The 24,470-nt window shown below is 41.8% G+C and overlaps 1 protein-coding gene across 15 annotated transcripts in view; it reads left to right on the top strand.

Annotated features, from left to right (window-relative positions):
* Window positions 1-24,470, top strand: part of KCNMA1 (potassium calcium-activated channel subfamily M alpha 1) — a 562,063-nt gene that overhangs the window by 346,652 nt on the left and 190,941 nt on the right. For 14 of the 15 annotated variants that reach the window (XM_082225122.1, XM_082225124.1, XM_082225123.1 and 11 more), the window contains exons 8-10: window positions 1,343-1,513; window positions 3,192-3,283; window positions 23,486-23,596. In XM_082225122.1, coding sequence (XP_082081248.1) covers window positions 1,343-1,513; window positions 3,192-3,283; window positions 23,486-23,596 — 374 coding nt within the window. Of the gene's footprint in view, window positions 1-1,342; window positions 1,514-3,191; window positions 3,284-3,376; window positions 3,469-23,485; window positions 23,597-24,470 lie in introns of all 15 variants that reach the window. The other variant, XM_082225126.1, reaches the window with a different exon arrangement.

The raw sequence follows: 24,470 nt of genomic DNA on the forward strand, positions 1-24,470 counted from the left end.
ATTCATACGGACCATTTCCGTTCACTGAAATGCATCCCGGAGTGACAGTCACTGAATCTTGGTTGCAGCAGTGGCCCGAATGTTTCAAATCCTTCTCTGCCTCTGCAGCCCCAGAAAATCAACATCTGCTACTGCTGTGGGTGGTCAGAACTCTGGCAACGGCTCCCAGGACATGGGAGCTGCTGCCACCCTGTTCCTGCTCAGGAATTTGTGTGACTGCTCTGGTCAGTTGTGAGCAGCACAGTGGCCGATTATTATTGCACAGACAGACGGTGGACGCAGGTGTGCCAAAGTTTGCTATCGCTTGGGAAGTCCTGCAGCTCAGTGATAGATCATTTGCCGTGTATGCAGAAGGTCTCAATTTCCATCCACAGCATCTCCAGGTAGAGCTTGGAGGGGCCTCTGCCCAAAAAATTGGGGAGCTGCTGCCCATCAGTGTAAAGAGCAATGAGCAGGATGGATTAATGGTCTGGAAAAAGTGCCTTATATTGCAGTAATAGCTTCCCCAGTTGTCTTGTGCATTAGTCGTTGCACTTCCATCCTGCCCTCCTCCAGAGTTTTGGGGGTAGGGCTTGAGCCTCTGTTTTATCCTTACAGGCATCCTGTGAGATCAATTCGCCTTAGAAATAGGGATTGGCTCAGAGATATTCAGTGATCTTTGTGGCTGAATAGAGATTTGTGCCTGGGTCTCCCCAGTGTAAATCCAAAACCCACAACTGCTACACTTCCCTGCCTATACACACCGGTCCTGCTTTCTGAACACCTGCTATATGAAAATTCACTTATCCAAACTCAGGGAATTAGTATCTAAACCTCGCTATACACACACAGTGTATTCAGATATCTGGACAGAGCATTATTTTCTTTCCTCCTTGTTTGCCTTTTGCAGGTTGACTGAAGAACAGAGGGAGGAAGAAGAGAGGGGAGCAATCAGACAAATCAGAGGGTTGTTTTTTGCTTTGGGCGGCCAAAATTCCATAGTCGGAAACACATTAGAAATTTCCCCATAGGAATCAAGGGAATTTGTCAACTCATTATGCAAACGCTTGCTTAACAAATGATTTCCAGGGAACACATTGTGTTCAGATAGCAGGACCTGTGTAAATGTAAAATCAGGGGAACACTCCTATAGTGTTCTACTGCCTTTATTTCATTCAACATTCCAACAGCCCCCTGTAATGCTGCTATTAATTGCTAGCTAGAAATAAAAGAATTTGTCTTCAGTCACCCAATGACTGCTTACCTTCATGCAACAAAGCTTTGTAAAGGGCTGTTCTGTTCTTCAGCCTTCTGCGCATCTGTACACCTTAATCATTCATCTGCTGTTATTCTTTCATTGTAGGTGGAGAACTCAGGGGATCCATGGGAAAACTTCCAAAATAACCAAGCGCTTACATATTGGGAATGTGTTTATTTACTAATGGTTACTATGTCCACTGTTGGTTATGGAGATGTTTATGCAAAAACAACCCTTGGTCGCCTTTTCATGGTCTTCTTCATCCTCGGGGGACTGGTAAAATTCTTGTTATTTTCTGCTGGATTTTTTTCTCCTTAGTGTAGTAATTATAATAAATCATTGAGTAACAACACATTTTTATTTTTAAATAACAATAATAATGTATGCACAATTATCATTATGCAGAGCTGTTGACTTATAACTAAACTATGACTGTGGTGGTGTGCTTAAGATTATAATGCATGCAGGTACAGAATGTGCCTTAGGAGTTCTCAGTATGAACTTTCCAGTTAGCGGTTACTGGCAGTGCATTAATTTGGTGATTATGATAGCAATAATGTAAACGTTAGCTGCGGTTTCAAGAACCCTCCCCACCCTTTGTGTTCCTTCCCAATATTCCAACAAACACTGTGGCTTAGGACCACCTTTAAAGAGCCGCTTGCCCGTTCCAGACAATGGCAAAACTGTGTTCTCTTTCATTTCGACACATGGCAACCATACAAGGAGTAACATGGTACTAACTCAGGCAGTCATTGCCAATTACCTAAGAGGAGTCAGTCAAGTATGTCTCTGCTGTGCTTGAGGAGCTGAGTAAGTACGCGCTGAACGGCGAGAAGGAAAATATTTGCATAGATAGGTAGATGTACATATCTTGTATCTAATCAAATTGCCTCTTTATTTTTCTGTCAATGCTAAAGACAATGCGGCAACTGTTGCAATTTTTTGTCTTAAATTGTCTTAAACAGCACCCTTAGCATTAAGATTTTCATTCCTTAAGGTAAGTAACTTATCGACTTCAATCCACAATATATGTAATGTACATATATGCAGTCACTGAAGTATTTTTTAAAATCCTCTCACATATTTTTGTATATCTTGTATACATCTCTTTCTTGGGGATGTTGCATCTGCTAAGTGCATTATAAATGCAGTATTTCATACTCATTTATTTCCAAAAGAGGTGCCATATTTGTGTGCCAAAAAATGAGGCCAAGTTCACTGGCAGCAGCTCTTAGAAGTATCCAGCCACAAGCAAAATGTTTGTTGGACAAAACATGGCAGATTCCATTCCCCACCATCACCCCCCTGCTTTTACATCTTTACATGTTCTTATCAACTTTTTTAAAAGACAAACTTTTAAAAATATGTTTTAGTTACATCTTGTTCATTCTCATGTGTGTGGAGGAAAGCCTCTGCTACCATCCTGTTTTCTTTGGTAACGGGGAGGAACCCCTCGTCTTTCTTTTATAAATTAGCACCATCAGCTTAGCAATAATACATATTTTGGTTCGTTTTGTCTTGGTGGAGGTTTTTGGTTTTTTTGGCGGTGTATAATGTTTGAATATCCCCGCTTGCCCCTTTTCAGAAAGTGTTAGCCATGCAGCTGCACTTTATCACTCAGATGCCACTCTGACCTCATTTTGCTCTTGGCTTCTTCTTTTTTTTTTGGTTTTTGTTTTGTGTGCCTTTCTCCCTCTTTTGACCATTTTCTTTAGTTGGCCAGACATGCATTTCTTTTGAGACCCAACATTTATGTCAAAACTTATTTGTTTTAATTTTATGGGGGGGCAAACCCTTTTTAAAACCTTTTTGAAGGGGATAAAAACACCTTTTATAGATCTAAGTCTTTTGCATTTTCAGATCTTAAAGATGATATATCTTAAAATATTCATCATCCCCCTTTCTTTGGCCTCTCTTTTTAGTCTTTTCTTCTGTCTCCTATCTTCTTCCTTAGGCCATGTTTGCCAGCTACGTCCCTGAAATCATAGAGTTAATAGGAAACCGCAAGAAATATGGTGGTTCCTATAGTGCGGTTAGTGGAAGAAAGTAAGTATTCCAAGAGGCTCTGCTGCCTCTGGTGCAGTAGAACACTCTCTGCATGCCATTTTCTTTTTTTGTGCTTTTGTTTCACGCATGTAGGCAATGTTTGCGCGCTACGTGCCAGAAATTGCTGCTCTCATCCTTAACCGGAAGAAATACGGAGGGACTTTTAACTCAACCCGAGGCAGAAAGTAAGTCCAAAAAGAGACGAAGACCAGGTGTGCTTGTGTGACGTTAAAAGAACCTGCCATGGTGGTGACATCTGACTCACGGACACACCCTGATATGCACTCTCTGTCTGTCTCTCTCTCTCTCTCTCCCCCACGTGCCATTTTTGTGTGTGTGTCCTGTTGACATCAAATGTCGTTTCCTCCCTAAGTTGTCACACTGCATATTAAGAGACCTGGGCCATGCTAAGGTACAAGTCAAAGTGGTTTCCCCTGTTCTCTAAAGAAACTACTGGTAATGCTAGAACTCAGTTAACACAGTCTGGAAGATGACCCTGCTATTATTAATTTGAAGTCAGCATATAGGACTAAGATGTTTGTTGCGTCAAATATCTCCATGTCAGTGAGGGGTTGCTTCTGTGGCTGCTTTTTTCTGAACACTCGCATCCAAGCTACTTACCTGGGGAATGTTGTAAGTGAACCAGCTCCCATGTTAATGTCACAAGAGACCATATGGATCCATCTCCATTCAAGGCATTTGACAAACTAGCTTACATTTTCTATCTCTCCCTGAAAATGTGTTTCATTGGTGATAGTGGGACATACCTAAATATTTTCAAGTGACTCTGACGTTGATGTTGAGATAACTCATGCCAAAAGTACTGTCAGATGCAGCCCTTCACTGATCCGATTTTCTGCTGATAATCTAATTTTTATTTTAGTTGGGTTTTTAAAATGACCCTTATTAACAACAAGCAGAGTTTCTGAAGATTTGTCAACAGTTCGGCCAGGAAACCAGACCACAATTTGTGTCCGTCTCCAAAACAGAATCAGTGTTATCTATAAATAGAGAATAAATACACAAATAACATCAGCACTAAAGTCCCTTTTTGGGTGGCAGAAACATTTAATGATGTAATGATGTGAGTTCTACTAATTTTCAGAAATTAACTGCACTAAATTCACATCTAAAAACTATTGGTTACCGTAAGCATACTATTAACAAGAATTTGCCTCAGAAAATCTGAACAGGGCCTTAACCTTTCCCAGTTGCACCCTGTTGTATCTTCATTCAGTCTCCTTGTTTCCTTTCGTCTTCAGTCCAGTATATGTTCTGCCATTCCATAGCAAAAGATGGAAAGAGCTCGTCTGCTAACCCAACATTCAACTCACCAGTCAACAAACTAAATTCCCATTTGCTGTAGCAGATAGACCATAGAAAAGTGAACTTTCAAACTATTTCCTTTTAATGAACCTTGTTGCCGCTACTCTCAACCCACAAACCACATTTTCCCATTTTGTGGTGTCTTTTTGAGGGGGGCGGACAAGAGGTGAGAACTACTAGCTCTGTGTCGCCTTTTGATGTGATGTGAGCATGATAATATTGGATCCATCCCTCTTTGCCTCCACATCTGACAAACTCCAAAAGACCTATAATCTTATCCTAACTCATTCCAAACTAGTACTTCTTTGCATTGTCTATGGCATTCCAGGATTTTGGAATGTCCTTCTTTAGATGCAATTTATTTAAATAGTTAAATACTGTGAGATTTTTCTCTCTCCTTTCCCTGTTGAAGCTCATGTGACGAGCCCAATCCATTGAAAAAAATGTTGAATCCTAGTGCTGTGAAGGAAGATTTCACAAGTACAAACCGTGTTAAATTCAGACATTATTTGAGCCCTGAAGTGCACGCGCACCAATTCTAAACATGAAATTTAGCTTTGGGATTTTAAATGCCTCTGATAGAACTTAAAAACAGTAGGTAGAATCCTGCATAAGTGAGTTACAATAACTTCAGGCTGTTAATCAGAGACTGGGTTTTTGAATGCTCTGCTGCATTAAAACAAAAGCCTCCGCATGTGTAAAATAACATTTTCTATTACTATATAGAACTGTAGAATTGTTGAATTGGAAGGACCCCAAGGGTCATCTAGTCCAACCTTCTGCAATGCAGAAATTTATGACATATTAGAAACATAGGAGAATATTCAGAAATACGGCATTCCTTGCCTGCAATCTGTAGTAGTACAGGCCAGAATTCCATCACCTTATTCTGCACTATGAGAAGAAAAGCTATAAAGTCCAATGGAATGCCGTGAAAGGGTTATTTCATTGGTTACTTCGAAGTCCAATTCATTTCAACAGGACTTAATCATTCTGAACGTCTCTTCTAGTGTGTTTTTGGTGTGTGTCTCACCTCTCATTTTTACAGGACTTGTCGACCCAGTTTGCTCGTAATGCTAAGCCAAACTGTGGTTTAGGGCAAATGAGCAAACATAGGTTCCCAGAGACGGCATCATGTCCTCTTTCTTCCTCCTATGGTCCTGCTGCTGCTGTGTTGCTGTAATGCAAGTTAGCCTTACGGTCAAACCTAGAGCCATTGTCTTTTCTTGCTGCAGACAAGTCATGAAGTTGTAGCCACAGGTTACATGGTTTGTCTGGGGGAGCTAAACCATGATTCCAGGTTCAGAAGTAATGCTAATCAAACCACGGTTTAGCTTACAGTAGCACCAGAGGAAGAACATAATGGTTGTGATCTTCTCCTTAGGAACCCACACATTCGCTTGCTCACACTAATGTGGTTTGGCTTAGTGTTACATGTGAAGAGGGCCAGTGTTAAAGGTTGAAGGTGTTTCATTTTTAATCTAGTTTCCCTCATTGGTAAAGGTAAAGGGACCCCTGACCATTAGGTCCAGTCGCGGACGATTCTGGGGTTGCAGCACCCATCTCGCTTTATTGGCCAAGGGAGCCGGCGTCCAGCTTCCAGGTCATGTGGCCAGCATGACTAAGCTGCTTCTGGCAAACCAGAGCAGCACATGGAAACACCATTTACCTTCCCGCCGGAGTGGTACCTATTTATCTACTTGCACTTTGACGTGCTTTCAAACCGCTAGGTTGGCAGGAACAGGGACCGAGCAACGGGAGCTCACCCCATTGCGGGGAAATGCTGACTTTTCTTTACTCTTGAACAAGTTCAGGTCTTCATAATTCATCCAGTCAGAAATAAGCCCCTCTCAGTTTAGTAGGCCTTGTTCCCAGGGAGGAATGAATAGGATTGCAGTTGAAGTTTAAATGTTGAACAAAGTACTTTGATGTAACAGGATTATAGCGATATCTCATCCATTTACATTTTGCCCTGATAAATAGAGTTTTCAAGAAGCTAGTCTGTAAGATAAGCTATTTTGTCACTGGTACCCAGCAGTGCTCTGTTTTCTCTAAACCTAGACCTGATCTTCAAATTCCCACTTCCTGCTGATTCTTAACAACTAGCTCATAGGCTTCACTGCTAGCTTGGGGGCTTGCTTAAGTCTGTTTTGCCTCTGGGGGCTTTTGCTTTCTTTTAAACATACTCTATGTTTGTCTCCGTTCATCTGCTTCTATTTGCTTGTATATTTTGTTGACTGAAGCTGAACTCTGTCATCAGTGCACAGACTGTTCAATTTAACTTTATGCATTGTTTCCTGGTTCAAAAAGCTAATTTCTAAATACTTTGGAGAAGCCCTTTGCTCACGTACATCTTTCATCAGAGCACATTAGCTTGGGAACGGCACAGTAAAAAACCATTAGCATCTTACGTTTGATATTGGTTTTGCAGTCAGTAGAACAAGATTGATGAAATGTTATGTTTGGCCAAAAATTTGAGTTTTCCTTTGGAATTCAACATTGAGAGAATGGGTTGTCAGAACCAATAAGTTTTCCATTGCATGGGATAGGAGGCATGTGGTAATAATTAGCAATATAAGTCTTTAGCTGAGCAGCTCAGCAAAGATTCTGGCAGCAAACGTAATGAGAAACTACAGTTCTGCAATTTCTAATGTCAAAAAGTTTCCAGATAAAATTGAATGCATTTGCAAAATCTGGAGCCGCTAAACTTTGTTGAAAGATGTTGCTCAGAGTCCTAAAATTATGTGTGCATTTCCTTCTCCCAGGAAGAAACATACATTAAGCTCCTTTGTTTATACATATTATTTAAGTATATATATATATATATATATATATATATATATATATATATATATATATATAAAATTGCCATCCAGAGTTTAAAGCATAAAATAGGCTTATATGGCAGCAGGCTGCCGTTCTGAAGACAGTATAGTTTTGATCCATAATGCTTTAAGGCTGTAATACCATGCACACTTACTAGAGAATCTTCAGTGGGGTTTTACTTCTGAGTCAACAGGCATAGGTTCATTCTGCATGTTGGCATAAAAGCAGAGCTTTCCAAACTTTTTATGTCGGTGACAGACTTTTTAGACATGCATCATTTCATGACACAGTAATCCAGTTTTACTAATAAACCAGAGGTTAAACTAACCCCTTTCCAGCCCCAGAAGCAGCACAGGGAGCATTCACGCGACACACCTACACACTGCAGCTGACACACTAATATGTCACGACACACAGTTTGGAAAACTCCGGCATAAAGGCTTAGAGCAGGCCTTCACAACTCAATTACCTACCAAGCCAAATGTAGTTCAGCAGTATTGTTTGACCTGCCTGGTGCTTGACAAGCACTCACTTTCTGCAGGCCATAAAATTAGAGACTCACTGAGCCTCTGGTGGACCATCCCGCATGGCTTGTGGATTGCATTCCGTCTGGTGGGACTCAAGTAATGCAGACCTATGTTAGAGACTATTTTTGTCCCTATCACCAACATGATCTACAATTTGTACTGAGAGTACTTAACAGAAAGCTGATTTAGCTATGTGTTGTGAGTGAAGAAGTCTCTGATTCAAACTTTGCCTGAGCCATGAATTCACTTAGTGATCCTCAGTAAGATGCTATCTTCCAGACTTAGTCCACTCTCATACCTACAGGATAATAATTCTGTCCAACCATATCAGCGTTGTTGTAAGAGTTATGGAAGATTATATATGAAGTACTCTGGATACACTAAAGATTCTTCATTAATAATCAGTCAACAAGAATAATAAAGGATAAGCAGGAATCCTACTAAGTGCTTGACTAGTTAAAGCCAGCAACAGGGCCCAACTTGTCCTTTAGAACTTGATGTTTTCAAATATGGAGAGAGTAGGGTGATTGGTTCACTGGCCATTGATGTCACAATGTTCCACCTCTCTGTATCCAAGGAGTCTGTTTCTTACCTAGGGGATGGGCTGTTTGTGCAGCTCTCCCAGGTGAAAGGGTTACATTTCTGTACCTCTCCTACCAATTGGTGTAGCTGTTTAGAAGGAGGAGATGGCTGGGGCAGATTCACTGCTTGTGGACATTTAGGTTCATATATAAACTACTCCACACTTTTCAGACCTCCTTCTTGTTGGATATTGTGAAAGACTAGGTATCTTCTTGGAACAATTTGGGCAAAGTTGTGTTTGATTTGGTAGGGATTCTTTTGGTTGCTTCTACTCCCTGTTTTATATCCTCATACCGTTATCTATTAGGCTTTTGTTGCCGGCTGTGAATGTTCATGATAGGCCACAATGCAGTTGTTATTGATTATTATGGGTTGTCAGTAGTTCTTATGAAGAGAGATATATATTTAGTCTTTGCAACTCCCTCTCAATAAATCTGAAATTTGTGACTTTTCCATCAGTGTTTTCATCGGCTCCTGAAGTGAAGCAGGGCCCCAGTCATGTTTTTGGTTAATGCAGATTCTTTCAGCTTCCAAGGCAGATCATGTAGGAATAATGAATCCCACAGTGGTGTGGCTTGACGCATAGGATACCAGCTTGAGTGAAGCCACTACAAGTAGAGATCATGGTGATGATGGAAAATATTTTGGGCATAGGTAAATGTTCAGTATGTGCTTTGCTTTTATAAAATTATAGGTTCTGCTTTTGTTATCTCCTATTAAAATATGTGGTATCAAGTTCGGAAGAGTCACTGCATGAGTTCTTGGAAAGCAAGTCAGAACAGATAATCTAGCCCTAGGTGGACAGCAACAGGTCTATCTGACAGCCACTGAGGCCTACCACAGTCTGTGTCCCAGATGCAGCCCAGTGGCTAAAACTGTAGCTCTTGCTTTTGCCATCTATCAGGAGAGGAGGATGCAAAGGGTATAATTGATTACCTCATTGACTGGCATATCTGGAGGATCCTGTTCAACTCGCTAAATCATAACTAGTGCAGCCCTGATGCAGGGAAAGGGAAAGGGGGAGAGGGAGAGGGAGGAGTAGCGTTTGGAGTTGGCAACCTAAGACTGAAGAAAATTCTGAGAAATTCATTCAGTCTAGTCTATTTTGCAGGTTTGTTAGGATAACATATAATTACCCCAAGTACTTGCGCCTGTAAGACATAATTAATGAAATAGTATCCTGATTCAAGGTAAAGCAGCACTTTATATCCTGTCAGCCCAATGTGGAAGTAGCCCCAATAGTTTTGAAACCGGCCATTTTCTTGAGGCGGAATGTAACTGCCTCCAGTAACATTGCCAAATGGGCCCTTCTGGAATGTTTGTTTAGTTAAAGCAGGAGGTTGGAATTTCCATTGGAGAAATTATGGGACGGCATGTGTCAGAATTATACCAGACCACATTTAAGTAACAGTTTAGTTAGAAGATGCACAAGTCTGCACACTAATCCAGGCACCCATAGAGAGGCAACCACATAACCTGATAACGCAAATTCACCCTGACACATGTTCCCCATCTTTGAAGTGTAAATAACAGTAGCCCACCTCAGAGAGTTGCTATGAGGATGAATGAGATTAGGGATATGCAGCACATTTGCACTCTTAAGGGCTTTTCAAGAAAAACATTTCCAATCACTACAGTCACTAGTGCTAAATGACAACCATGTTTCTCATTTCAGTTTTTATTTGTACAGCCAGTCAATGGATTTGAGTAACATGGCTGTATCTTTTCCCTTTCTTAAACTATGCCAAAAATGTGGAATGTTCGGCAACGTTTTGTTCTCTCCTTCAGTCGATTTTTCTGTCAAAATGTGTCCCTTGCATGATAAATCTTGCAAAAGGAGCTTAAGCAAGAATCAAATAAGAGCACATGCATGCAGTCAATCAAACATGAATCTGTGAGCCACACCATTGTAAATGATTTTTCCCCCAGTACATCACCCCCAAAACCTGAGTGAGTTTATTATTGAGTGAGGTGTTGAGGCCTATTTAGACCTTTGCTTCAGAGGAAAACCCTTGGTCAAAGCACACTGGGCAATCTTCCCATAATAAGTGGCTGCTTTCAAGGACTACCTTGAGGGATGCCTCCCCCTTGACTCTTTTTGGCATTTTGTTGCTGAAAATGCTTTTAAAAGCACTAAGTAATATCAGCATTTATCCTGAGACCTCTTAAGTTTCTGTTATATGTCTGAATGTCTTTTATTTTTAAGCTAGCTTTGGTTCTCTGCTGCGTAGCACTATGAAGACCTCTTGTTTCTCTCACAGTCCATTATTGCTTCTCAGATATTTATTTTGATTCATCTATGAGCCATAACTTACCAAATCATCAGCCTATCATGAAGAAGAAGAACAATCTGTGAGATTCCTTCAGGAAGGAAACGTAGGGACTTAATAGCAGCATTTCTCAGACATAAAAAAGAACTGAGGAGAGACAGTCAGTGTAAACGAACAGACAAACAGATAATTTAAGTTGACAAGACACCTTGGATAGATTAGACGTAGTATGTTGATTCTGAGCTATAACATGGTTTTATTTTTCTTCTACTTAGCAATTTGCCTCTAGATTTCCCATAGCTGAGGGGAAGAACTCTGTCTGAAAAGGAATAATATCATTTCCTATTAAATTGACTTGGAAGAACAGGCAAATGAAATACATTTTTATTGGAAGAGCATATGACCTAGACTACTGTCCTGTCTTGTGATCTTTTTAAATTTTCTAATAATTCCTCTGATTTTCCTAGGCTTCAAATGACATTCCACTAAGCAATACTGTATATTGTAGTGGTGAAGACCTTGAGCTATGTGCTGTAGGTTCCCATGCCCCAACATAGCTATGATATTCACATTTTATCTTAAAAATGCATATTTTTACATGCATTTCAGTGTTGTTTTTTTCAGCCGAGATGCACATAACAAAATTCAGAGAAGTGCAAAAACTGAGGAATAGTTGTGCTTCAGTCCACATATTAGGTCAGGAAGTGCCATTCAGGCCGCTTTACTTAAAAATGCAGACAAACGAAAACCTCACCTGTCTGTAGTATCAGTTGCTTTTTGGTAAAAGTTCACTCAGAGCACTGTACACCACATTAAAACATTGCAAAACAAAAACAATACGATCAAACTAGAATAGCAACAAATCAAATACTTAAACATCAGCAGCATGGGCAAAATTAAATAAATAATGTAGTCACAGTGGATGTGAAGGTCTCTTCTATATAAACATGCTTTCACCTGTTGGTAGAATGTATACACAAAGAAGCAGAGTGTTGCAGAGTACTGGGGCCACCACATAGAGAGTCCTGTTTTCCTTGCTGTGCTTGATTTAGCGGCACTTAACTAAAATGAGGGACACAGAGCAAGCCCATACAATATTGATTTAAAAGGCCTGGGAGAAACATCTCTCAGTGGAAAAGTTCCACTGAAATTAACCTCTTCAAAACCATGTGCATTCATCCACATGTTGCTTAAAGGAAAGAAGAGCCATGCTAATTTAATGTGAATACTGTTGCTTTTTAAATTATAGAAAGCTAAATTTGGATCCCTACTTATTCATGATGCTCAGGGGGTTGTCGTCTCTTAGTCTCCATAGTTGTGAGGTAAAATGAAATAGCTCTATGGGTGTTATCCAGTTGTGGCAACCCACTTGCGCAACTACCACTGTGCTAGTTCTTAGTGTAACACTAATGTTCTTTGTGCTGCACAGCAACTGAATCCAACGAGTGCTTTGCATTTGTGAAAGATGTTGTAACAACTCCTAGCACAATTGTTTTTATTAAGCTTCTGCACTATGACTTGCACAACCCATGTGAATGCTCACATTTATTGCATTAGCATTATGGTGGACATTTATTTCCTTCACCTCAAAAGAGGACAGAAATATGATGCATAAATATATGGCACTTGAACAAACTGTATTTTACTTTGTCAGTATATTGTGATTCTTGACAATGCAGAAGAATAAATTCAGCAACTTTCAACAGCTACTTGGACCCTCTCCTGGTGATTTAACTGCTTACTGCAGTCTCTTTTCCTCTGAAATTCTCAAGAGAAAAGTTAGAAAACATGGGAAGGCTCTGTTTTCAACCACTCCAAGGCTTCATCTGAAGTGTTTCAGCAATAAATGCCCTTTGCATAGTTATTTCCCAGTCGCTTTACTTAACTCTGGATAAAACACTGATTAAAATAATAGTCTGCTCTCAATCCCCCACCCTCCTTCCTTGTACCTCTTTAACTACTAAATATACATCTACTGTCAAGCCTATAGACAACTTTCTCAAAATACCATACTGTGAACTTCCACTCTGATTTCTTATTATGGTTCTACATCCTGCAACTGAGAATTCCATTTATAGGCTCTCTTCTCCCCTCCTCTCAGAAATTGAGGGCGAATATAATGGACCTGGTGTATTGACGCCCTCTCCCCCCTTAGATTAAACACCTCTTAAGAGGTGAAGTTAACACCAGTCGTTTCTCATATTGTTAAGGTTTAGACCCCACCCACCCACCCCAATCATCTTGCGGCAGGAGCCATGCACAACTGCTGTCCCAGCATCTGTTGAGTTAATGGGGTTCAGGAAACCCAAGGGTGCCATTTCAAATTTTGATATATGTGGCTTGTCAGGACAAAAAAAACCCCTACCAGCCTTTAAAAAACCAAAACATTTGTCATTACTCCAACTGATTAAAATGGATCCATACCAAATCATAAATTAATGGTAATAGATAAAAGGTAGCTCTTCAGATGTTGTTGAACCACAGCTCCCATCAACCCTGAACACGGGCCATGCTGGCTGCGGCTGAAGGGGGTTGGAGTCCAGCGGTATCTGGAGGGCACCACATTGACAACTTCTTGATTAATGTACCAGTTAAAATGGTAACCCTAGAAAAGGGTAGTCATCAGTGGTGGAAAGCTTAGTTATAACTTCAAATCATATTGCAAGCTATGCAAAGATCATAAGGCCATTTAAATAGGAAAAAAAAAAACACTGTAAAATGAGGAGCAGGAGCAAAAACATTGATTGCTTAATGATAGCAGGGTGTCTCTTGTGTGTACTAACTGTTGCTTCTGGAAGCTCAAGAACTGCCGGGATTTCAAAGGATTAGAGCAGTAGACAGAAGTCTGGTTGATGCTGAAACTGCTGGTGCTGGAAGTGTGGTTTAATCCTGCGGTGTCCTATGAATCTGCTGGCTAGCATGCTGTCCTAACTGCATGTTCACAGCTGTTAACATTTTCTTTTGGGGTTTTGGTCTCAGTTCTTAATGACTAAAGATCTAGACACTGCTTGTCCACTTCATCACAGTATGTCATGCAAAAGAAAGACAGCTCACAGTTGAGACAGTGTTTGTATGTCCCAGAGCAAATGAAAGAGTATTTATCCTGGACTGAGTTTGAATTATACTGTTAAGTTTTATTGCTATAGCCTTGGTCACGAGGGGATTCCAGAAAAAAACTAGTTTGGGAAGTAGTCTGGGCTACATAGGACCTTGAGACTGAAAGCTGGAGAAGCCAATGGAGTAGTGGGAAATTATTTTGGGGGCATGCCTACTACCCCTTACTATACCTTAGAGTCATCCCTGCTTGGTTAGTGCAAAAGTAGAGCTGCTACTAGAATTTTGGCTAAAGTGAAATTCGAGGTGAATTGTGGTGTTTCTAAATACATCCCTAAAGTTTTGTCTTAAAAAAAAATGTTACTCAGGCAAAACTGGGTTGTTGTTTTTTTGGGGGGGTGAACAAAGAAATAATCCTTGCAGTTAGATCAATGACATTTCTCAGCAATCTTGATTTAATTGTACAGTAGCAAATGTCATGGTACTTCCTGCTTCAATAAGGCCACTTTTTAAGTGCCAATAAATGGCTCTCACATTTCTCAAGATGGCGAAATATCCTCGCTGAGCAACCTTCCTTCTGTCCCAGGGCTCTGCAGGTAATAGTCAGGATACTTGGTGAGTCTCCTGCCTCCTGGTGCTAGAACTTGCTACAGGGTCAAGGTCAGTAGAGACCAGTGAATCAGCCCAGGTGGGGCCCTGTTGGCTGCCTTGGCTTTCCAGAACTTTGGATCAGTGGCATTTATTGAGACAGGAAGGGTGAGGCACAGGGAGTTTGGCACTGCACATTGAGTTGCAGTGGAGCCAATCCTGCCATACAGTGCTGAGCTCCCCACACCTCCCCTCTCCCCCCCTATCTCTGTAAGGTCCAGTGACCTGCTATTTTGGGAAGGTGGGAGAGCAGCCTCACAGGCTGCTAGAGGTCAAGGGGCAGGCCTAGAGCTCAAACCTGAGAGCAAACTCAAATGTGGAATATGCACACCAGCTGAGGTTCAAACTTAGGGTTTAAAATTAGAACCAAGAAATAGATTAGGACACAAAAGGAGAAGGGCTCTTGGAGAGACAAGGCTGAAAAAAAGAAAGCTTTCTCCGAGCTAATGTAGCTCTCTCAAGTGGGCTGCTTCTACACATGGCTGGTGATATGGTAGGTGTGGTCAGAAGTCCTGCAGATCTTAGGTCGGGTAAATACTTCATTCTTCTTCTAAATATCCTTGTGCAGCAGGCCTTCACAAATGGTGACTGAATTGAAAACAGCCCACCAACCTTACCAGGGGCTGTTTTGTTATCAGTGATAGGCTGCAAAACAAGGTTGACACTAAGCTCCCTGGTGGGCCACTGTTGCCCTTTTTGAGTGTGAGATACCAATGCAGTCATCTAGCTCCATGTATCTGTGGGCAAGGCAGGCTTAAATTAATCCCTGTGTTTAAAAATCAAGTGTTACAACCTTTGTCCTCTTCCCTCACTGCTCCTTTAGAAATCCTACGCAGGAAAACAGCTTGTGTGTTGTTGTTTTTTTTAACAAGCTCTTCAAAGCAGTTATCTTCTGCGGTTTCTTTTGAGCATGACTATCTATGACTTTCTATGACTTCTTACATAGGATTTGGGTTCTATTAGTCCTGTTGAAGCAATAGTCTGATGTAACTTCGGTTCAAAAATATAGAACTGTTGAAAGAATTGTGTTTCTAAGAACTTTCTTGAACCAGGTCTGACCCCCTCCCCTCCCCACCTTAACCACCATGTAATAGAATCTAGGTCCAAGATGGTTAATCTGCCCAAGCTCAATCATGCACAGCTTTTATTTATGTGAAAGAGTGTTCCATCATAGGTTTAATGGGGAAAGCAGTTATTAAGAATATTGTTCCACGCACTTAAAAAAAAAAAGTAATAATGATCTACGTGTGGATTTGGCCTTACGTCAGCTATGTTATACCTTGAGTTTTCTTCAAGCTTGCCAGCTCCTGGAGTGGAGACAGAAAGAGCAGGGGAGAACCAGAGAGTGGGAGCAGAGATGTTGGACAGCCAGTAGACAAATGCACAATTAGAAAGTTAAGAAGGAAGATGCGGGGGGCGGGGGTGGGGGTGGAGAGACTCAGACACATGTATTTGATATAAATATTATAGTTATACAGAGACATCTAGATCAATATATGTCATATTTCATTTACTTACTTGACAAAATGAATGCAATGTGGTCAGTGGATGTTGAACAGAATCTTCAATTTACTGCCTGTGATTTAAAATGATGGGATGGCAAGGGTGACTTTTTAAGAGTTTCTTTATATTTGTTCCAAGAGAATGGATGTAATTTTCCTTGAAAATAAACAGCCAGGGGAGCTTTGCATTTTGCATTGTTTGCCTGTGAGTGCACAGAAAGGGAATATCCCACCTCAAGGATTATGCTGAGGTTCCCATTGTTTTAAATTCGAGAGTAGCTTATGTGGGCCCAACTGGTCTTTACTGTACTTTCCTTAGGTACCTTTGGGCTTGTCACACATCTTGTTGGGGAGGGAACTGGTTTGCTAATTATGGTTGGCAAAGCTACGTACGTAGGGAAAAGAAACAAAAACAATGTCCTATTTTGTTCATATGGATTCATGCTCACTTATTCTAAAATTATACTTTCCAAACTGTTCACTGGGTTACACAAGTCTGCAGTGAAAGAAGTGTGGGCAGCAGGCAATGGAAAATAAATGAATTTAAAATGAAGCTCATTTATGGGCCTTGTCATAATGAGCTTTGTCAGCATCTCTAATTTCATTAAGTTGGCCTCTAGAAACATTTTGTTTTAACGAAGCTGAAGTAAGAACACTTAAGACATGAATTTTGGCATGGAACTGGGGAATCTGTAACTCTTCAGATCAGATGATTGGAACAATATGGGTTCTCCAGGGTTTCTGAAATCGTGTCCCTAGTAACATTCTTTAAGCATGCAGACAATCTGGTTTTGATCTTATCTGTAGAATAAATTTCACTTATTCTAGCAAGAGTAAAGTGATTCTTTTCGATTCAAGATGACAGTCTAGAACCAGCTGATTTCTTCTTACCATTCTACTGAGCAGCTAAAGTTTGAAGTGAAGCTATTGCACACTACGAGAGCAATCTTAGCTTGGAGATCTGATGGCTGGATAGAGTTTTATGGGTTGGAAGCACCTTTCTGTTGGGGTGGGGCAGAATGATCACAGAGGAGATGGGAAGCTGCATAGGTGTAGATATGCACAGGCATAAGCAGTATGGGGTATTTCTAAGGCAGTTTGTATTTTATTTCCTTGAGAGGCCCCAGGAGCATTCCCATCAACCACTTGGTACTAGAGTAGTTAGTTATTCCAGTTCGTTTCAGTGGGGGGAATGTTAGATAGATGACAGACAGAGAGAGGAGACTCCATGTTCCACCTCCTGCTTTATCCAACATGAGCTGGTAAGCTTTTGGAAGTGGTGGGTTGTATTCAGGAATCCCTGGCCAATATTTCGCTTTTGAGGCAAGCTGCTCAAAAGCTACTGGATTGGTGTACATCAGCTGCTGGCATTCCTAGATGAATCTAATCATCTGGATGAATTGGGTTGGAAATAAGTGCAGTGCTTGAGAAGGTCGTAGGAAATTCAACAAGTAGGGCTTAACAAGGTTATTATGGCGATTAAGTCATGGGTTGTTCAAAGGAAACCAGTTTTGGACTGAAGCATATGACACAGGCAGATGGCAGTGGATTGTAGGAGAGGTAAAACAGGCCAAGGATAGAATGGTAACAGAGGTAATTCACCATAGACTATAGGTTGCGTTGCTTACAGACAAGAAAATATAGAAGGCATGTATTGGAGACAGGAGGACAGCTGGAGAATGGAGGCAGTCAGGCAAGCAAGTTTTTCCTTAATGGCTACATTGACCTGCTGTGCACATCTTTGAATCGTGCCAAGTGGCATGTGGAGATCAATAGATGCTTGCTGTTAAAATGTTGTATTCTCTTCCATCATTTCCTTTTGGCAATTGAGCAGCACATGGCAAAGAGTAGTCTTCATGGTGGTGACATGGCCACATGGAGAGATTATTGTAGATTTGGTTGCATAAATTAGAAACTGTGCTGTAAGAAGGAGCTTTTAAAAAAGTAAGCCAAAACTCTGTGAGAGAGGGAGGGAGGGAGGGAGACTGGTTATAGCCAATAGGCCAGCTTTTCAGTTTCATGCTCCTTTAGGTATGGATTTGGTTTTGTGATGCAACAGCTGAAGAAGAATGCTGTCAGATAATGGGCAATCCTATGGGAATAAGAGAAGGGTGGGGCTGCTGGATGATGTCAACAGCATATAGGGGTTTTTAGTGACATCCCTGTGCCTGCCTTTCTTATTCAGAATGTGAATGATAAGCCTTCATTGACAACTAATTTTTAACTGGAGTCATATTTTGAACCGAGCAAGGGCTGAAAGGCTTAGCAGCTTTGGTTCTGCCCACTTAACTCTTTCATAAGCCAGGAACTACTCATGGGGAACAGCAACAGAGGCTTGGGCAGAGTCCTGCTCACCTTGAAACACTGGCAAATTCGTATACCACCCTTCACCCATAGATGACAGGGCGGTTCACAACATAAAAATACAAATTGAGAACACAAAATATTTAATAAAACAAGAACAAAAACAAACCAATAAAACAAGAACAAAAACGAACTCTCCCTGTGTTGGCGGAGGAAGAAGACACCCCCACCAGAGAGTAAGGAATTTCCCCCTGCAGGAAAATAGAGGTGGCCTCGGAAATAAATAGGACACCCTCCTCCCCAAGTGACATGCACTGCTCCACAAAGGAGGTGCTAGCTCAGGGTTCCTCAAACTTCACCCTCCAGATGTTTTGAGACTACAGTTCCCATCATCCCTGACCACTGGTTCTGCTAGCTAGGGATCATGGGAGTTGTAGGCCAAAAACATCTGGAGGGCTGAGTTTGAGGAAGCCTGTGCTAGCTCAATTTATCCTCTGCCAGTCTGCTCACTAACACTGGTCCCTCCTCCTTCCACCCTGTTGTTTCTTCCCTCCACCCTGTCCCAACCCTGCTCTTCCTTTCCGCCATGTTTCTGCTATCTGTCCATCTCTGTGCTCTTCTTCAGAGTCTTCCTGTGCTCTTTTCCCCCTACTGACTCACAATCCCTCTGTGCACCCTAACACATCCTCTGCATTAGATTATGTTAGTGGAGAAACACACATTCTGAGAGTTAATAATAAAAGCCTTGGACTTAGGCATATAGACAGAATCACTATAATGATTTTATTTTATTTTTTGAAAAAGAAACCTTCATTGGGCTAGAAAGAACTTGTTAAATATACAGGGTTTTGTTTTAACTCGTTCTTTCTGGCCCACTGAAGAAAGCAATGCTATATAAGATGTACTGTGCTATATAATGGTGCAATTTCACTGTCACTAATGACGCCACTCCAATTAGAACCATGTTGGGTGGTGATGTTAATGAAGCCTTTGTGCTTGTTCTCGATTTATCCATTGTTCTGCATTATTATCCTCCCACCAATAAGACCCCCACAATTATTTCTCACATTCTTAGTCAAGCATTGAATTATGAAACAAGGGCAGGAGCTCATAAAGGCCCCTAATGTTAAATTACATGGATGATGATTGCTTGCTGCCTATCTCTCATAGCTTGCAGTCAGTGGTTCCCCACCACCACACAGACACATTTACTGGAATGTGTTCAGAACAATTACAAAGCAGGAGTGACCTGGATGGTCTAAATGTTACCTCTGAAAGTGCTTTGCTCATTATCTGCCACCTGCTGCCAGTTCAGCTGCCAGCTGATGAATACAGCCTTACATTGTGCACAACAAAAGGGGGAGGATTGGTGACCCTCCACGAGACTGGTGTATTGAACAGTGTGGTGCCATTGCCTTAACAAAATGAACTTTAGCCACGCTCTTTTCTGTTAATGAATACAGATTACCATTTAGGAGGTGGTAGGTTTCCAAGGGAGGCAAGTCTCAACTTTGCAAACTGGTCGCTGCCATTGTTTGGCCAAGTAGTGAGGATAATTCCCCTGTACTTTGCACCTGTTGCGGAATTGGGGAAAACATGATGGTAGTCAAATTCTCCACACCAGTTAGCATGACTGGTTCACCAGTGGGTTATATGCACACTGTAGTAGGATATCAGCAAGAGATTGTCTGTACTCATTCCCATAGATCACCAATGAATATTGGGAGACATGTGGGAAATTAATGGCAGGAAGCATAGGAGTACAATACTTCATATGCAGCAACCTTCTGAAAACTTGTGAGGAATAAAAACGTTAGTTTAATCTGTGTTGTGATGAAAATATCCATCCCTCAGTTGGCCATTTCAGCTCAGTCTTTGAACCAGTTTACACACTAAATAGTCAGCAAAAACTCAACACTCCGCAAAGATCATAGACTATTGTATTACTTGGAAATCAATCTCATTGATGTCAGTTGGAGTTGCCTGCCTCCCCTCCCCACTGTGATCTGCAACATACTTTCTTGAAAAGAAGTTCAGCTGAAATCAAAGAAGCTTACTTCTAAGTAAAAATAATTAGGATTGAGATGTAAGGCACTGGAGGCTGTGTCATGGAACATTATAAAATGCTGTCATATTCGCTACTGTCAAATCTGATTCTTTGGTTGCTCATTTGCAATGGTATGTTAAGACTGCAATCCTAATTATAGTTACCAGGAAATGACTCCCAATGCACTCAGTGGAAATCACTTTTGTGAAAACATGTGTAAATTAAGGATTAAGCTGCAAACTACAGTGAATGCAGTGAAAGGAACCCCTTTTTATGTTACTTAGAAGAAGAAGAAAAAGCCTTTGTAATGGAAGCCCAAAGCCCTCACTAGTCATTCCAGTCTGCCATATTCTCTGCTTTGGAGAAAAAATATTTGGGTATAACTTAACATCTTACTTATTTGCATGTAAAACAAAATACAGTGGTACCTCAGGTTACAAATGCTTCAGGTTACAAACTCCGCTAACCTGGAAGAGTTCCCTCAAGTTGAGAACTTTTCCCCAGGATGAGAACAGAAATCGTGTGCCTGCAGTGCAGCAGCAGCAAGAGGCCCCATTAGCAAAAGCACGCCTCTGGTTAAGAACAGTTTCATGTTAAGAACAGACCTCCGGAATGAATTAAGTACCACTGTACCACTAGAGGTACCACTGTATTTGCTAGATCTGTAGTCTTGCTGCGTTAGCTGTTATGTAAAGGTAAAGGTAAAGGTAAAGGGACCCCTGACCATTAGGTCCAGTCGTGGCTGACGCTGGGGTTGCGGCCCTCATCTCGCTTTACTGGCCAGGGGAGCCGGCGTACAGCTTCCGGGTCAAGTGGCCAGCATGACTAAGCTGCTTCTGGCAAACCAGAGCAGCGCATGGAAACGCCGTTTATCTTCCCGCCGGAGTGGTGCCTATTTATCTACTTGCACTTTGACGTGCTTTCGAACTGCTAGGTTGGCAGGAGCAGGGACCAAGCAATGGGAGCTCACCCTGTCGCGGGGATTTGAACCGCCGACCTTCTGATCAGCAAGTCCTAGGCTCTGTGGTTTAACCCACAGCGCCACCCGCGTCCCTAGCTGTTATGTACGATAGGTTAAATGGCTTATCTGCATATAGAGGTGAGGAAGCTGTGACTCTCAAGGGACATAGCAGATTTCTATGTCTATGGAGCATGGTGACTAAGGATGGTTACCTGAGAGCTAGAAAGTCTCCAGTTCAAAGTTCACCACGGGGGGCGGGGGCTTCCTGCCACCTGGGGAGGTGGCCTTACCTTGCCCCTGCTAATGGGACTGCTCACAGTGCACTGGGTCCTTCCTTACGGCAAATGAAACTCACAGGAAGAAATTGAGATAGACACTGTCAGGGCTACACCTTCACGTGTTGTTGGATTCCAATTCCCTCAACCCTAACCAGCGTGGCCGTTGGTCGGGGCTGATGGGAGTTGTAGTTCAGCAACATCTGGAGAGTCAATGGGTTTCCAATCCCTGATCGAGATCTTATAAATAAAGGTTGGTGATCACCAGTGCTTCCTTTTTCTAGAAAAATAGGTGCAAGTACCACACATTTTAATAACAGAAAAGAGAGGTGCCGGTACTGCATACCCTTGAGTACCCCCTGAAAGACAGAAAAGGCACCGATCCCAAAATTCCAGAAGATACACAGTTACACAGTAAAATTAAGTGCTGGGTGGAAAAAATCCAAGGGAAAGAGGAAGGATACTTTTAAACAAGAAGCCCGGATCATGTTTTCCTTGGATAAGCATATTTTGGTATTAAATTGAGGATATGGTTAAGGAATAATCACTTATTAGCTAAATAAATTTATAGTTTTAGGAAAATAGACTTTTTACATGGTGCTTACCCCAAGCATACCTTTGACCAGTGCATGATCTGGGTTAAGACTTCAGTTCTTTTACAACTTTAGCTCTTACAATATACAGTGGTGCCTCGCAGGGCGAAATTAATCCGTTCCGCGAGTCTCTTCGTCTTGCGGTTTTTTCGTCTTGCGAAGCACGGCTATTAGCGGCTTAGCGGCTTAGCAGCTATTAACGGCTTAGCGGCTATTAATGGCTTAGCGGCTTTAAGAAAAAGGAAACAAACTCGCAAGACGTTTCGTCTTGCGAAGCAAGCCCATAGGGAAATTCGTCTTGCGGAACGACTCAAAAAACGGAAAACTCTTTCGTCTTGCGCGTTTTTCGTCTTGCGAAGTACCACTGTACTATAATGTAGAATAATCTCTTTTTAGCAAACAGTTTTCAGATGAAGGAACCTTTGATTATCATGGGCAATAAACCTGGTGATTGAAAGAAACCACCAGCATCATGTTTTCTTCTTCTTTCTTCTCCTTCTTCTTTTGTAGCCGAGTAAGATTGGCTTCCATGAACACGGTTTTAACAATGAGTCTGACTGTGACTGTGGAGGCCAATTCAGGATCCACACATTCTTCCACAGTGGGGATATAGGTTCCCGGGAGGGAGTTGATCATGGTGTGGATTTGCCAAGCGTGCCTTCCTCTTAGCACGTTTCTCCCTTGCGTTCTGAGTTTGAGTGTCTTCAAAGTCCATGGCACCTTTGGTAAAGCATCATGTAACCCTTTCAGCAAGCAACACTAGAAACTACTAGTTGTAGGCCAAACTCAGATCTGGAATGAGATCAGGCTAGGTCAACAGGCATTAAACCAGAGTTCCCTTTTTTTGTATATAAAGAGGGATTCCTAGTTTAAACAGACTAGGTTTGAAGCACTTAAGGAAAGAGGAAAGAGGTGAGGGATGAGTGAATGGGCCATAGTTAAGCAAGCAGAATTGTTACACCGAAAAGGGCCTGTGTCCCGTTATTATGTACACATAACCAGTTGGCCATTTGCTCGTAATAATCCTTTGCTAAATTAGACCGCTGAAGTATTTTGGTGTCTCTGGGCTTCTCAATGTGTCGGTATTTTCCTTTCTCTCTTTCAGGAATGAACTGGAGGCACACACCAGTAGATTGGTGCTTCTTTCCTTTCCCCCTTTCACATTTCTTTCTTTCCACAACAAAGCAGTGATTTTCCTAATTCTCTTGCACTTGCTTGTGTTCCTGCCTGGTCGTTCCTCTCAGCAAACTTTTAACTGTGCCCTCCCTTTTCTTTCCCCTGTCCCAGGCACATAGTTGTCTGTGGCCACATAACTTTGGAAAGCGTGTCCAACTTCCTGAAGGACTTCCTGCACAAGGACAGGGATGATGTGAACGTAGAAATTGTCTTTCTGCATAAGTAAGTACAGAATTCAAACCTTCAATTACCAGCTTCAACATGCTTTTTTAAATTATTATTTTTTAAAAAAAAGGAAAGAAAAAATATAAAGTGAAGTTTGTCTGTCAGTTCATGTGGGACAGGAGTGAGAACCAACAATCATGGCCAGCAACCCAGTGGAACTGTGTGTGGTCTTGTACCTAGAAAGATGCTCATGAAACTTCAATAAGAAGCAAACGTTCTGTCTGTTGTGAATGTGCATTGACTCTTCAGTAGACAAGTTAAGATGGACAGGATTGTTAGAAAGTAGGAAGTTTGGAAACCACCAGCCTGCATAATATAGGGTGATACCCAAGTTTCATTCCACTTGCACAATGGCCATTCCATTAAAGGTAAAGGTAAAGGTACCCCTGCCCGAACGGGCCAGTCTTGACAGACTCTGGGGTTTGTGCGCCCATCTCACATCTATTGGCCGGGGGCCAGCGCTGTCCGGGGACACTTCCGGGTCACGTGGCCAGCGTGACAACGCTGCTCTGGCGAGCCAGAGCCGCACACGGAACGCCGTTTACCTTCCCGCTGGTAAGCGGTACCTATTTATCTACTTGCACTTCGTGCTTTCGAACTGCTAGGTGGGCAGGCGCTGGGACCGAGCAGCGGGAGCGCACCCCGCCGCGGGGATTCGAACCGCCGACCTTTCGATCGGCAAGCCCTAGGCGTTGAGGCTTTAGCCCACAGCGCCACCCGCATCCCGGCCATTCCATTAGCAGGAGTCTATTTCTTAGTGTACCACAAGAGCTGAATTCAGTGGGTGTCTCGTGCTTGCAAAATTTGTTTCACAACCTATACTGCAGAACAATGCTATAATACTTTGTAACAGTTAAGCTTACCCATTGTC

The sequence above is a fragment of the Podarcis vaucheri genome (assembly GCF_965113315.1).
Source record: "Podarcis vaucheri genome assembly, chromosome: 5".
NCBI lineage: Eukaryota > Metazoa > Chordata > Lepidosauria > Squamata > Lacertidae > Podarcis > Podarcis vaucheri.